The sequence below is a fragment of the Ranitomeya variabilis genome, chromosome 2, assembly GCF_051348905.1.
Source record: "Ranitomeya variabilis isolate aRanVar5 chromosome 2, aRanVar5.hap1, whole genome shotgun sequence".
NCBI classification, from domain to species: Eukaryota; Metazoa; Chordata; class Amphibia; order Anura; family Dendrobatidae; genus Ranitomeya; species Ranitomeya variabilis.
Genome location: NC_135233.1, coordinates 27,152,060 through 27,168,396, shown reverse-complemented (window position 1 = coordinate 27,168,396; position 16,337 = coordinate 27,152,060). Strand labels below are relative to the sequence as shown.

Here is a 16,337-nt window from a genome sequence, read left to right as displayed (position 1 = left end):
TGCTGTGAAACACCTGAAGGGTTAATAAACTTTTTGAATGTGGTTTTGAGCACCTTGAGGGGTGCAGTTTTTAGAATGGTGTCACTTTGGGGTATTTTCAGCCATATAGAACCCTCAAACTGACTTCAAATGTGAGGTGGTCCCTAAAAAAAATGGTTTTGTAAATTTTGTTGTAAAAATGAGAAATCACTGGTCAAATTTTAACCCTTATAACTTCCTAGCAAAAAAAAAATTTGTTTCCAAAATTGTGCTGATGTAAAGTAGACATGTGGGAAATGTTATTTATTAACTATTTTGTGTCACATAACTCTCTAGTTTAACAGAATAAAACTTCAAAATGTGAAAATTGCGAAATTTTCAAAATTTTTGCCAAATTTCCAATTTTTTTCACAAATAAACTCAGAAATTATCGACCTAAATTTACCACTAACATGAAGCCCAATATGTCACGAAAAAACAATCTCAGAATCGCTAGGATTCGTTGAAGCGTTCCCGAGTTATTACCTCATAAAGGGACACTGGTCAGAATTGCAAAAAACGGCAAGGTCATGAAGGGGTTAAACAAGGAGTCCGCGCACTTAACCACTCATCCCGTCATTCTATCCGGTTTGCCATGAGTGCACTGGGGAGAAATGGTGGCAGCAACAGAAGCAATCTCTTTTCGCTCAGCTGCATCTCCATCCCCTGCAGCATGAACCCGTTCTTCCTCAATCGCCAGTGCCGCTTGCCCCACTAGGTCAGGCAGCCTTTCAGATGGTGGACATTGAGGTCTTCTCTCTTCCAGGGAAAATCTCCTGGTTTATTGGCTCTAATAGTTAGTGGTGACTACCAATGCCAGTCTCCTTGGCTGGGGAGCAGTCTTCGTCACCTCATGGCTCAGGTCAACTCGGGAGGCGAGCCTTCCGATTAATGTCCGAAAAATCTGAGCAATCAGGATAGCCCTGCAGCAGTTCCATTATCTCCTAGTGGGTCACCCCATCCGAATTCAATCGGACAAAGCCACGGCTGTCGCATGTATCAATTATTAAAGGGGATACCCTCAGCAGGGTGGACATTAGGTATTCGTTTAAGGACTCCGGACGTGGATCTGATGGCTTCAAATTTGAACGCCAAGATACTCTACTTCACAACTCTGTCTCGGGATCCCTAGACCATCAAAGTGCATTCCCCGTGGCTTCAGTTTAGTCTTCTGTATATATATTAATTTATTTATTTATTTTCACCGCTTTCTTTACTTCTGAGGGTCATCAGGAAGATCTAAGCGGAGGGGACTCCAGTAATCCTTGGTGCCTAGGTTGGCCACGCTGGGCGTGATATGGAGATTTAGTTCAGATAGTCGCCAATGTCACGTGGTGTCTGCCGGATCATCCCGATCTGCTCTGCCAACGTCCGTTTTGTCATGAGAACTCGGGGGCCGTGTGTTTAATGGCTTGGCCGTTGAAGCCTTGAGCGATCTCAAGCTGGGTTCTATCATCGGGTTTCCCACCATGATTAGCCTTGGGAAGCCTGCATCAGCTAGCTGGGCAAGCGCCGCGGACGTCGTCGTGCCTGCTCTGTTCCCTCTGTTCCTCCTTTGGGAATTTCTGCAGACTGATCTGAATCAGGTTTGGCGCTCAGCTCTCTTTCTCTCTCGCTTTCTCTCAAAGGCCAGATCTTAGCCTTACCTGTTTTATTCCAGTGCAGGCTTACTTCCATTCTGTAAGTGAGCATTTTCCTTCAGTGAGTCTCCCATGTGGTATTCCCCTGTAGTATGCCTTTAGAGTCCTGGGACCTTATATTGGTCCCAGGTGCTTTTTTAGCAGAAGTCTTTTCGAACCGTTGCAGGATGTCTCTGAACGTCTTCTTTTTCTTGTCGCAGTGCTGTTTATTAGACAAGTCTTAGAGCTAGCCACTCTGTCCGGACGAGTTCCTTTCCTGATTTTCCCCCATTACAAGGTGGTCATCGAATCGTCTATGTTCTCTGTTTTCCAGGGTAATCTTGTCTTTCCACCTTTATCGAGGACTTAATCCTTCTCTCTTTTTTTTGTCCAGCACTGGTACATTGGGTGGAATGAGTTCTTCACGCCCTGGACGTAGTAAGGGCTCTCAGAAGGTGCGTCTCGAAGACGGTGTCCTTCAGTAGGTCGGACGCCCTATTTGTGTTTCCTGAGGGTCTCAGGCAGGGTTTAGCCGCTTCGGGGCCACAATGCCAAATGGATTCGCTTGAGCTATTCAAAAGTCCTACCGCATCAGAGATGAGCCTATCCCAGCGGGGATTAAGGCACACTTTACTCGGTCGGTGGATGCTTTTTTTGAGCCATTCGGCATTGGGTGTCGACAGAACAGTTCTGCAAGGCTGCGACTTGGTACAGCCTATGCGCTCAGACTTCTGCACATGCAGCCCTTCGCAGATGTAGTCTGCAAGCGGCAGTAGCACAACTTTAGTCAGTTGGGACATGGGGGTCGATCTATTATGTTGTTCCCCACTCATGGACCGCTTTGGGACGTCCCATGGTTTGTGTCCCCCAATGATTGGCTTGGAGAAATGGTGACTTATGTGAGTACTCACCGTAAAATCCTTTTCTCTGAGCCAATGATTGGGGGACACAGCACCCACCCTGTTAATCTTTTGGCTTCCGCTTGTTTTTTTCTTTAATCTGATATTAAGTTAATGATCTCCTACTGTTTTTTGCACTGAACTGGTTCTCTGGGAGCCAGCTGGAGGGTTTATACTGCAGAGGAGGAGCGAACTTTTTATTGTTTCAACTTAGTGTCAGCCTCCTAGTGGCAGCATACACTCACAGTCTGTGTCCCCCAACGATTGGCTAGGAGAAAAGGATTTTACGGTGAGTACACAAAAATCCCCATTTCAGTTGTTTCACACTTTTTTGTTAAGTGTATAATTCTACATGTGTTAATTCATAGCTTTGATGCCTTCAGTGTGAATTTACAATTTTCATAGTTATGAAAATGCAGAAAAACTTTTGCTCTGTACTGTGTGTGTGTGTGTATACATTATATATATATATATATATATATATATATATATATATATATATATATATATATATTATTTATATATTTATTCGCTTTTTGATCACCATACTCAAAAATGCAATAAAAAAATCGAAATAGTATTAATAGAAACACAAAACACTCAGCTAGCCCCAATGACAGAAAAAGTTACAAGTCTCAGAAAATGGCAACAGAAGCAAAAACTTTTTTTTTTTATTATATATTCCTGAATTTTTTTAATCACTTAAATGTAAAAATATAAATAAAATAAAACTACACAAGTTTGGTATTGCCGTAATAGATACTGATCCTATAAATCATGTTGGCAGGTAATTTTTAGCACAATAAAAACAAAACATAAAAAATCATGACGGAATATTCATCTTCTTTTTTTTTTTTTTATTTCCACCATGTGGAATTTTTTCTCTCTGGTTTTTCACTGCATGATATGGTAAAATGAATGGTGTCATACAACAGTAGAACTCGTCCTGGAAAAAAAAACCAAGTCATATAGATGGAAAAATAAAATGGGTTTGTGTCTCGTGAAAGAAGGAGAGAAAAAAAGCGAAAAATGCCAAGGATCCCTGTTTCATGGCAGCACGTGACCTCCACATGTCGTTTTTAGCTTTGCAATGTTCAGGAGCTGGATCTGATCCACAACCTGGAGCTGAGGGAGCTGTGGCTGGAAGGAAATCCTCTGCACAGGGCGGTGGAAACCTCCTCCGCCTACTACAGGTATCGGCACTTCTCAGTTATTACATTACTAAACAAATGCCAATCACGCATTCATTGCTTTTTCCTTTTTTTCCCACAGATTGGTAACTTGTCACTTTCCTTCCATTGAAAAACTAGTAAGTATACACCTAGGAAGACTGTAGCACAGCAACTGGATCCTAAAAAAGGGATATTTCCATCTCCAAGATCCTATCCTAATATGTAGTAGGTGTAAGAATAATAATATTCGCAAATACCTCCTGTTAGAAATGTAGTGTAGTTCTTCTGATTAGCTATGTTGCTTACCCCATGTGCAGGGCATTAGGTATCCATGGTTACGACCACCAACCGCTAACTGTCACTATATGACATGGATACCTAAGCTCCTGCAATGGCCTGCACATGGGGTAAGTGACATAGTGAATCAGAAGAACTGTACTACATTTCTAATTGGAAATAGTTGCTTATATTTTTATTATTACATCTACTATATATTGGGATAGGATCTTGCAGATAGGCTGGCTCTTTGCCTTTAAAGGGATAGTCCCATCTTGCACAGGTTGTGCTATTGCCTATACCCCAGCTTTATAACTTTCCCCCTGCGAGCCTCTATTCTAACCAGTCGCCTTTCCTGTCCTGTATTATATCCGCTGTCTCCATTCTTGCAGGACGGACGTTTTTTTAAAAAGAATCTATTTTTTGAGCAAGAAAAACCCAAACCTCTTCCCCAGGCGAAGGTTAGTCGTATTCTTCATTCACTTAAAGGGGTTATCCGGAGCCGTTCACCTCCACATCGGAAGTTAGCGGTGCTGATGACATTGGGGTCCGCAGACCTAGCGATACGCATGCACTATGGATGGGCAGGTATCGCCCACCTGTCCTGTTCATTATATCTGGGTCATAACATCAGCAGCACCGCTTTATTCTGGTGCCTTGGTGAAGTTCTTCAAATAACCCCTTTTAAAGGTGTTGTCCCAATGGGACATTATATGGATATACCTTAAAGGGATTTTCCAGTTTTGGAAAGTCCAGTTCCCCCCGGCTGAAGTTTAAAAAAAAAAAAAAAATCCCCAAAAACTGTCCTTTACTCGCCATCCCCTGGTCCAGCACTGAGTCTCCGCCGCTGCCTCAAGTGCCTATTATTGTCTGCAGTGCTGACGTCACGTCACCAGGGTTTGGCTCTGAGTTTCTTGTGCCGTCACCTTGGGCTGAGCTCAGTTTCTGGCTGTGGTGATGGCAGCTCTGCAGATAATAACAGAGACCAAAACGCGCAGCGGAGACTGAGTGCCGGACCTAGTGAGGATGAGTGAAACAGTTTCTTTGTTTTTATGGGTTTTTTTTTGTTTTTTTTTAATGATGTTGTGGATTAGTTGTTTTTTTTCCCCCAAAACCTGAAATTCCTTTGACTGTATGAGATTGGTGAACCCTTTATATTATTGGTTAGGTATAAAGTAGTAAAGTGTTGGAGTGGGGAAAGGGGGGTCACTGTGCAAAAGTTTTAGGTGGGAAAAAATGCTGTAGAGTAAGAAGTTTTCAGAAAGAGAGGTGTTAATAACTTAATTTTTATCAATTAACAAAATGTAAAGTGAATGAACAAAAGAGAAATGTAAATCAGTGTTTGGTGACCGGCCATCGCCTTCATAACCGCACGAAGTCTAGGTGCACTGACCTGGGAGAGACCTGGATGATGCAGTGTAACTACCTGGTGTCTTGTTGCTGTGCTCACTCTTACCATGCTGTGACATGAAACTGTCTTCCACAACATCACCTTTGTAGCAGAGTTTAGCTGTTCCTCACCCAGTTTTAGGCCTCCCGCACAGATGCTATAGTCACATCCAAAGCTGCGTTCAGAATTGTGCTGAGCACATTACAGTGCCTGCTGTGAACACTACACATCCTGCAGTGCAGCATGGACGGCCAAGACACGAACCAGCAGGAAAGTGTGAGAGCGGCTCCCCTGATTACTGGAGTTATAGAACATAATGCTACTAGAAAGTAAAGGGTCAGTGAAGAGAATACGCCGTCCTGTCAGGTTGTCAGTGATATTAACATGACGTGTGTTCTCTCCTAGGGAGGCTTTTTTGTTAACAGCGAGATCAAAACTTTCCTGGCAAAGTTTCTGCACAAGTAAGTGTGTGTGATGTGTCTCAATTAATCTTTGAAAACATTGTGTACATTGTAATGATCAGTGGTCAGAATGGGTCCTAACAAAGGTTCTCAATGTATGCTGATTCAGATCAGGGATACAAATACCCCGCTAATATGCATACGATGATAAAATTCCACCACTAGGAGGAGCTCACTACATACAGATTTATATGGCCATCACTAGAGGGAGCTCACTACATACAGATTTACACAGCCACCACTAGAGGGAGCTCACTACATACAGATTTATACAGCCACCACTAGGGGGAGCTCACTACATACAGATATATGCAGACACCACTAGGAGGAGCTCACTACATACAGATTTATACAGTCACCACTAGAGGGAGCTCACTACATACAGATATATGCAGACACCACTAGGGGGAGCTCACTACATACAGATTTATACAGTCACCACTAGGGGGAGCTCATTGCATATACATTTTTACAACCTCAATTGAACTCAATAATAAATTGGTCTTTATTCTGATACGTTATTACATTATTTATGTCGTTTTTTCTTTGAGGTACTTCACTGTGTATGATTCTGATGACCGCAAGGCCCTCCTGCCTCTGTATCACGAGAATTGCTGCTGCTCGTTTAGTCTCCCCAAAGCCTTCTATCCAAGAACCTGGTGGGTGTTCCTGGTAGCATCGGGGCCATATATTGTCATGATGTGACCTCCGCTTACATTGCGGTGTCTATTCGTTACATAGATTTTTTTTTTCCATTTAGTAGATGACTTATAATTATAAATAGTTTAATCAAAGTTCTGCAACTTTCTCATTTACATGGTTTTAAATTTCATTGCCATTTGCGTGCTGTCTGCGAATGGAAAGATCCCTACTGAAAAAAGGAGGATTCAGATACACTAAAGGTACCTTCACACGAAGCGACGCTGCAGCGATAGCGACAACGATGCTGATCGCTGCAGCGTCGCTGTTTGATCGCTGGAGAGCTGTCACACAGACCGCTCTCCAGCGACCAACGATGCCGAGGTCCCCGGGTAACCAGGGTAAACATCGGGTTGCTAAGCGCAGGGCCGCGCTTAGTAACCCGATGTTTACCCTGGTTACCAGCGTAAAAGTAAAAAAAACAAACAGTACATGCTCACCTGCGCGTCCCCCAGCGTCTGCTTCCTGACACTGACTGAGCTCCGGCTCTAACAGCACAGCGGTGACGTCACCGCTCTGCTTTCACTTTCACTTTAGGGCCGGCGCTCAGTAAGTGTCAGGAAGCAGACGCTGGGGGACGCATGTAAGTATGTGCTGTTTGGTTTTTTTACTTTTACGCTGGTAACCAGGGTAAACATCGGGTTACTAAGCGCGGCCCTGCGCTTGGTAACCCGATGTTTACCCTGGTTACCATTGTAAAACATCGCTGGGTATAGTTGCTTTTGCTTTCAAACACGACGATACACAGCGATCGGACGACCAAATAAAGTTCTGGACTTTATTCAGCGACCAGCGATATCACAGCAGGATCCTGATCGCTGCTGCGTGTCAGACACAACGATATCGCTAGCCAGGACGCTGCAACGTCACGGATCGCTAGCGATGTCGTTTCGTGTGAAGGTACCTTAACAAATTCTGCACCTGTATCAAAAAGGGCGGTCTTTGTCCTGAGACCCCCACCGATCAGTCAAAACAATACTCTGAATTGTGTACAGTGTTGTTTACAGACTCCGAGTTACTAATAAGCTTGTACTACAGGGCTGCAATTTCACTGTTCGGTGGGGGTTTCAGGGCCTGGACCCTACTGAATGGCAGCACAAAACAGCACCTATGATATATATTATATATTTTTTTTTTACTTTGGATGTAAGAACAGATTTATTCGGTCTCCCATGACAGCACCTCGAGTGAGGGGATCTGCCCTTCAGGGACAGGAAACCTACAGACATAAATGGGCGGCACTTTTCTCCCGCATCAGTTGGTTTCCTGTCCCTGGCAGGCGAACCTCTTCAGATATACCTTTTGAAGAAGGTGGAATATAGAAGTTGTACCCAGGCCTGGCAGGTCGGCTCAGGTAGCGGGGGTCCTCTGCCTCGGCCTGTCCGGTGTGCTGGAAGCGCCACACTGCAGAGGAACTGCATGTGTAGGCGTCAGCAGAAGAAGCGGCCTCCGGGAAGGAGAGCAGACTTGGGGATGGTCCGTTGCCGCAGGTGCAGGCAAGTAGAGGCTGCAGTGGGTCTGTCTCCTGGGCCCGCCTTTGTGTTCCTCGGTCCCCGTTCGGGGGCTCCGGTGGACGTGTGCGGTGCGGGAATTCCGGCGCGCACTGATGACACGGGCGGGTCACGTCCTCGGTGACGGGGGTGGGGCGGAGCCCTGGTGACGCGGTCGGGGGACATGCGCAGTGAGTACCGCGGGCGGGCCTTGGTGACGCGGCCGGGCACGCCCCTATGATGCGTTGGGGTCACCTGGAAAGATGGTTGCCTGCGACGAGGAAAAGGGGGGAGCGTTCCGGGGCAGTGGATGGCGCGTCGATGCTGGGGGCTGATTGGTCAGTACGGGGTCAGGGGGGGGGGCTACCCAGCAGCAATCACATAGTGTCACAGCTCGTCGTCGTAGTGGTGGCTCGAGAGCCAGTCAGAAGAGTGGACTGGACAAGTCTCCAGCCCATAAGGAGGATCCTTCAGCTAAGAGAGGACCCCAAGGATTACGGTACCATTCTGTTACATGTCACTGGTAATTGATCTCCGGGAAAGTTCGCTTGGTGATGTAGTTCTCCCCTTGTCTCTCCATATTTTATTGGGGGAAGAAGTGTACTTCTAAGGCCAAACACAGGGAGTGTGCCGTTTGTGGCGTTCCGCTAACAGACCACCATGTGAGAAAGCTATGCCTGCCTTGCATCCAACAGTTGGTGGCGGAGGAGGCTCCAGACTTTGCTTTCATGTTGAGGGAGATGGTTAGAGCAGAGGTCAGGGGTTCTGTGAGATCTCTTTACCAGGAGATGCCCCTTAAAGAGAGAAGACCCAGGTCTCCGGTGTCAAGGTCTGAGAGTGATTCAGGAGAGAATGTCTCTGATTCGTCCACTTCATGGAGGATTCCTCATCTTTCAGAGGCCCAGTCAGACCGTTCCTGCGTTCCGCTTGACCAAGTGGACCAGCTAGTAAAGGCGGTTAATAACACAATGGGTATTGTAGAACCCCGGCCAGAAAAGTCAATGCAGGATGTAATGTTCAGGGGTTTAGATCAGAAAGTTCGTAGATCCTTCCCACTTAATGATAAGATCAGTGCATTGATTGCTCGGAATGGCAGAAGCCTGAGGCCATGTGCACACGTTCAGCATTTTTCGCATTTTTTTCTCGTTTTTTCGCTATAAAAACGCAAATAAAACGCTTACATATGCCTCCTATTATTTACAGTGTATTCCGCATTTCTTGTGCAAATGTTGCATTTTTTTCCGCGAAAAAATCGCTTCGCGGAAAAAAGCGCAACATGTTCATTAAATTTGCGGAATTGCGGGGATTCCGCACACCTAGGAATGCATTGATCTGCTTACTTTCCGCATGGGGCTGTGCACACCATGCGGGAAGTAAGCAGATTATGTGCGGGTGGTACCCAGGGTGGAGGAGAGGAGACTCTCCTCCACAGACTGGGCACGGTAGAATTGGTAAAAAAAAAAAAGAATTAAAATAAAAAATAGTGATATACTCACCTTCGATGGCCCCGGAGTCTTCCCGCCTCTCAGCGGTGCATGCTGCCGCTTCCGTTCCTATAGATGGTGTGTGTGAAGGACCTGCGATGACGTTGCGGTCTTGTGATTGGTCGCGTGACCGCTCATGTGACCGCTCACGTGACCGCGACGTCATCGAAGGTCCTGCACACACACACCATCTATAGGAACGGCCGCCGCTGAGGAGATCGGCTGTCTGCAGGTGAGTATAACCATTTTTTTTATTTTTTTTTATTATTTTTAAACATTCTATCTTTTACTATTGATGCTGCATAGGCAGCATCTATAGTAAAAAGTTGGTCACACTTGTCAAACACTATGTTTGACAAGTGTGACCAACCTGTCAGTCAGTTTTCCAAGCGATGCTACAGATAGCTTGGAAAACTTTAGCATTCTGCAAGCTAATTACGCTTGCAAAATGCTGAAAAAAACGGGGAAAAAACGCAAAAAAAATGCGGATTTCTTGCAGAAAATTTCCGTTTTTCTTCAGGATATTTCTGCAAGAAATCCTGACGTGTGCACATGAGAGGAAAGGATCTCTGCCTCCAGCCTTCAAAAGGAGATAACCGTTTGAGGAATCAGCATCGTCCTTGTGGGATAAGGCCCCAAAACTCAACACAGCAATTGCTAAAGCATCCAGGAAAGTGTCACTGCCGTTTGAGGACTTGGGAAATTTAAAGGACCCATTGGAGATAAAGGCAGAGGTCTTTGTAAAGGGCGTCTGGGAAACGTCAGCGGGGTCCCTTAGACCAGCAGTGGCGGCCACCTACACATCTAGATCGCTAACGGTCTGGTTAGACCGATTGGAGGAACAGCTTAGGGAAAAGGCATCAAGAGACAGTATCCTGTCTTCCTTTTCCATAATTCAGGGGGCGGCAGCTTTTCTATCGGACGCTTCGGCGGACTCAGTAAGGCAGGCAGCAAGAACTGCGGCCCTTTCTAATGCGGCACGCAGGGCCTTGAGGCTGAAGTGCTGGCCTGGGGATATTCAAGCAAGGTGTAAGTTGTGCAGTGTCCCTTGTGAAGGAGGACCCCTGTTTGGGCCAGTATTAGATGAGCTCTTGGAGAACGCAGGAGACAGCAAGAAGAGATTCCTGAGCTTGGTCGGTCCTTCACATAGGCGTGACTTCTGTATGAGGTGGTCCAGGCATAGGAGATCATCTAGAGACAAAACTAGATGGGACAGTAAAAGAAAGGTAGAGGCTACATGTTCAGTTCCTCCCGGGATCACAAAAAACCGTCCCAATGACTGCCGGACCAGGTGGGGGGCTTTCGGCTTTCTGCTCAGCCTGGTCAAAAATTTTGGACAGTGCATGGATACATATCGTCATCAGTACAGGTCTTAAGTTTGAGTTCCTGAAAATATCTCCGGACAGGTTTATGTTGACTCCCATTCATTCTTCACCAACAGAACAGGCGTTGGTATCGGAGGTCCAGGAACTAACAGAAAGCAGTCCTGATAGACGTTCCTACGTCAGAAAGAGGAAGGGGTTCTGTTACCCCCTCTTCCAGATTTAGAAACCGGATGGTTCCTTTCGGACCATTATTAACTTGAGGGGTCTGAATAGATTCAGGGTTGGGGGGCGCATATGGGGGGAGGTGTGGATCCAGGGGGGGTGGTCACATCTTGAGCAGGATGCGTCAACTAACCTAAAAGAGCTGTCAGCGGTGGAGCGAGCAGTAAGAGAGCTCCTTATATCCCTACAGGGCCGTCATATCAGAGTGTTCTCAGACAATCGGGTAACTGTGGCCTATAATAACCACCAGGGGGGAACACAATACAGTTCATTGATGGAGGTGACGGATCGTATTTTTCAGATGGCTGAAACTCATCTGTTGTCGTTAACATCCCTACACATAAAAGGGAAGGAGAATGTCAGCCGATTTTTTTTTTTTAAGCCACTACAAGCTCAGGCAGGGGGAATGGGTCTTGAATCAGACCATCTTCAACCAGATTGTGCAGATGTGGGGTCCCCGGACATCGACCTGTTCGCCAACAGGGGGAACCGGAAGGTGCGGTGGTTTTGTTCTTTAAACCCCGGAGAAGACCCACATGCGGTGGATGTCCTCTTGATCCCATGGGACTTCAGGCTAACATATGCCTCCCCCCCCCCCCCCCCCGATAGCCCTGACTCCGTTAGTTCTAAGGAAAATACGGGAAGACGGGGCATCTGTAATACTGATGGCTCCGTTCTGGCCCAGAAGACTGTGGTTTCCCTGGCTAAGAAAGATGCCTGTCACCAACCCATGGGTTCTCACCAGGGGCTGGCTGGCAAATTTTAGCCTGGGGGGCAACCACACAGCAGTGGCCCATGAGTCGCGGCCCATCCTTAAAGGGGTTGTCGGATCTTAAGCTACATGTCTAAAGTCACTGTGTGTGAATCCCCATATCGTGCACACTGTGAGGATTCTCTGGTGCCGGGAACAGGTGGTCTTGTGACTGCAAGCATGCGAATGAATATATATTATATATATATATATATATATATATATATATATATATATATATAACACACAGTCCTACTGTATACAGTGACAGTCACACACACAACCCCACTGTATAATGACAAGCACAGCCTCACTGTATAATGACACACACACACACAACCCTACTGTATAATTAATGACACACACACAGCCCCACTGTATAGTGACACACACGCACGCACAGCCCCACTGTATAATGACAGGCACAGCCCCACTATATAATGACACGCACAGCCTCACTGTATAATGACATGCACAGCCCCACTGTATAATGACACGCACAGCCCCACTGTATAATCTCACACACAGCCTCACTGTATAATGACACGCACACACTGTATAATCACACACACAGGGCCGGACTGGGACAAAAAAAAACATCCCTGCCACACAAACCCCACCAGCCCACATACTATAACACTCCCCATCCCGATCAGTGAATTTTGCTATACTTTGTACTGCCCTTCAACACTTCTCTTAAAGGCGTTATTTGAAGAGCCACATGTGAATGGCGCCGCAGTGCGCATGATCGAACACGGGTCCATTTACATGGTGCTCTTTACACCGCAGGCAGGCATCAGGGACACCCTGGGGATGAGGAGAGCCCATAGGATGGCAGAGGACTGAGGAGCACAGCGTCCAGTGACCGCTCTGCAGAGGACTCACAGCAGAGGTGCCATCTCCCTCACAGGGGACCAGCGCTCCTCCTGCCGCCCAGCAGTATCTGCTCCGGAGCCAGGCGCCTCCTCCTCTCCTTCATTAGTGCCCCCGGCGCCTGCGTTGTAAGTTGGAAGGGCAGCGCAAGCTGGAGACGCTAATGAAGGAAGAGGAGGAGGCGCCTGGCACACAGAGTACTGAGGGAGGCATTTGTGTCAGGGGGGAAAAGACATGCCCCCCTGACAAACTACAGGTATGACAGGCAAATTCTAAAAACGATTACTTCAGCGTCGGAAGGGACCAGAACTAAAAGAGCCACCTTCACAGAATGCAGCATTACAGCTGCACAAGGTGGCTTTTTTAGTTAAAAACGCCGGGGGGGTGACAGGTTCCCTTTAATACAGGTGCTCATTAGGGTGGAATAACACTAGCATATGGCATTGGATGTGATCTGCCAATGATACCCGGCTCTTGCTCTGCTGTGAGCATGATCCGAGTGTCCGTGCTCCAATGCTCTCGCAGCACAAGTGTGGAGGAGACGGAGAAATTAATTTCTCCATCTTCTCAATGGTCTGACTCGCCGTGTATCAGACTGCAACATCTGCTGAGAAAAAAAAAACCGACTGCACACGGACAGCAAGTGAGAAGAGAATCGTACCACTTTTGTGGAAGAAAATGGAACCAATTTTTTTTTATACACTATATTAGTCCATGTGGCAACATTTCACTTCCATATCAGAGAAATGTGCAGTTATGGATCCGAAACGTTGCCACATGGGCCAATAAGGAGTACGCTACTTTTCTCACAATTAATCAGAGTGATAGATAGACAGATACACACACATACATAATAAGAATAGATACTGAGAATTACACCATTTATGCAGGACAGTAGAAGTATACACAGCTCCACAATATACCGTATATACTTGAGTATATGTCGACCCAAGTATATGCCGAGGCACCTAATTTTGCCAGAAAAAAACTGGGAGAGCTTATTGAGTCGAGTATAAGCCAGGTATGCATTGTCCCCACATCCCCGTCCTTGTATGCATGGCTCCCCTGTCCCTGTATGCATGGCTCCTTATCCCCGTCCTTGTATGCATAGCTCCTCATCCCTGTCCTTGTATGCATGGTCCCCCCATCCCTGTCCTTGTATGCATTGCTCCTTATCCCAGTCCTTGTATGCATGGCTCCTCATCCCCATCCTTGTCTGCATGGCTCCCCCGTCCCCGTCCGCATGGCTCCTCATCCCCGTCTTTGTATGCATGGCTCCTTATCCCCATCCTTGTCTGCATGAGCTCCTTATCCCAGTCCTTGTATGCATGGCTCCTTATCCCCATCCTTGTCTGCATGGGCTCCTTAGCTCCTTATCCCCATCCTTGTATGCATGACTCCTTATCCCCGTCCTTGTATGCATGGGCCTCTTATTCCCATTTTTGTATGCATGGCTCCTTATCCTCGTCCTTGTATGCATGGCTCCTTATCCCCGTCCTTTTATGCATGGCTCCGTCCTTGTTCATGTATGCATGGTTCCGATAAAAAAAAAAAAACACATCCTACTTACCTTCCCTGCATGCCCTCGCAGCATCTCGTTTTGGTGCCAGCAGCTCCTGTGGCTGGGTGATCACGTGTCACCCACTCATTAAGATAATGAATATTTAGGCCGGAGACACACTGCTGCGAGATACGGCCGAGTCTCGCTGGTTAAAAGCAAGCTGTGGCACCTGCACTCCGGAGCGGAGCATGCAGCTGCATAGCAATACATGGAGCCGCACGCTCCGCTCCGGAGTGCCGGTGCCAGAGCTTGCTTTTAACCAGCGAGACTCAGCCGTATCTCGCACCAGTGTGTCTCCGGCCTTTACCCACGCCTATGGGAGTGGAGAGGGGTGAATACTCATTACCTTAACGAGAGGCAGACACATGATCGCTCGGTCTGAAGAGCTGCTGGCGCCAGAACAAGATGCAGCGAGGGAGCGCAGGGAAGGTAAGTAGGATGTGTGCTGGAAGCCGGCGGCTGTGGCTGTGAACCCTATAAGAGAAATGAATATTCACGGCACTGGAATATTCTGTGACTCGCTGCTCCCCCTCTGTTTTTCTGGGACAATGACTCGTGTATAAGCCGAGGGGGGTGTTTTCAGGACAAAAAAAAATATGCTGAAAAACTCGGCTTATACATGAGTTTATACGGTATACTACAATCTATTATATACACAGAGGCATATTATATACCGTGTTAAGGAATATAGAGCGGTGTATATATTATATTAGATGGTGACCCGATTCTAACGCATCGGGTATTCTAGAATATGCATGTCCACGTAGTATATTGCCCAGCCACGTAGTATATTGCCCAGTGACGTAGTATATTGCCCAGCCACGTAGTATATTGCCCAGCCACATAGTATATTGCCCAGCCACGTAGTATATTGCCCAGCCACGTAGTATATTGCCCAGCCACGTAGTATACAGCACAGAGCCACGTAGTATATTGCACAGCAATGTAGTATACAGCAGAGCCACATAGTATATTGCACAGCGATGTAGTATACAGCACAGAGCCACGTAGTATATTGCCCAGCCACGTAGTATATTGCCCAGTTATGTAGTATACAGCACAGAGCCACGTAGTATATTGCCCAGCCACGTAGCATATTGCCCAGCCACGTAGTATATTGCCCAGCGACGTAGTATATTGCCCAGTGACATAGTATTCAGCACAGAGCCACGTAGTATATTGCACAGCGACGTAGTATACACCACAGAGCCATGTAGTATATTGCCCAGCTACGTAGTATATTGCCCAGCCATGTATGTCACAGGTTAAAAAATAAAAAATAAACATATACTCACCTTCCGAGGGGTCCCTTGTAGTTTTGTCGCCTGTGTGCCGTGCAGGCGGCAGCTTCCGGTCCCAGGGTGTGATGACGTCGCAGTCACTTGACCGTGACATCATCGCAGGTCCTTCTCGCGCAGGCGCTCAGGACCCGTGATGACGTCGTGGTCACATGACCGTGACATCACGGCAGGTCCTTCTCGCAGACCATCCTTGCCAACGGAACCTGCCGCTTGCATGGACCGGTCACCGGAGCGTCGCGAGGAGTGGGAAAGGCGGCAGAAGGTGAGTATATAATGATTTTTTATTTTTTTTAAATTATTTTTAACATTCGATCTTTCTACTATTAACGCTGCATAGGCCGCATCAATAGTAAAAACTTGGTCACACAGGGTTAATAGCGGCGGTAGCGGAGTGAGTTACCCGCGGCATAACGCGCTCCGTTACCGCTGGCATTAACCCTGTGTGCGGTGACTGCGGGGAATATGGAGCGGGCGCCGGGCATTGACTGCAGGGGAGTAGGGAGGGACTAATCGGACTGTGCCCGTCGCTGATTGGTCGCGGCAGCCATGACAGGCAGCTGGTGAGACCAATCAGCGACTTGGATTCCATGACAGACAGAGGCCGCAAGCAATGAATATCCGTGACAGACAGACGGAAGTGACCCTTAGACAATTATATAGTAGATAGTGTAGAGATGTGGCAGCAGTGTATATATAGTGTGTGTACACCAGTCACAGTATCACATACAATATATAGGTGATACTACAACTATACACATCAGTCGCAGTGTCAACTATATATTGTATATATATACAT

At 46.9% G+C, this 16,337-nt stretch overlaps 1 protein-coding gene across 7 annotated transcripts in view; it reads left to right on the top strand.

Moving 5' to 3' along the window:
• LOC143804249 (nuclear RNA export factor 1-like) overlaps nucleotides 1–16,337 on the top strand; it is a 93,326-nt gene that overhangs the window by 63,328 nt on the left and 13,661 nt on the right. For all 7 annotated transcript variants that reach the window (XM_077282162.1, XM_077282157.1, XM_077282161.1 and 4 more), the window contains 5 exons: nucleotides 3,620–3,729; nucleotides 3,809–3,845; nucleotides 4,377–4,445; nucleotides 5,780–5,835; nucleotides 6,387–6,494. In XM_077282162.1, coding sequence (XP_077138277.1) covers nucleotides 3,620–3,729; nucleotides 3,809–3,845; nucleotides 4,377–4,445; nucleotides 5,780–5,835; nucleotides 6,387–6,494 — 380 coding nt within the window. The remainder of the gene's footprint in view (nucleotides 1–3,619; nucleotides 3,730–3,808; nucleotides 3,846–4,376; nucleotides 4,446–5,779; nucleotides 5,836–6,386; nucleotides 6,495–16,337) is intronic.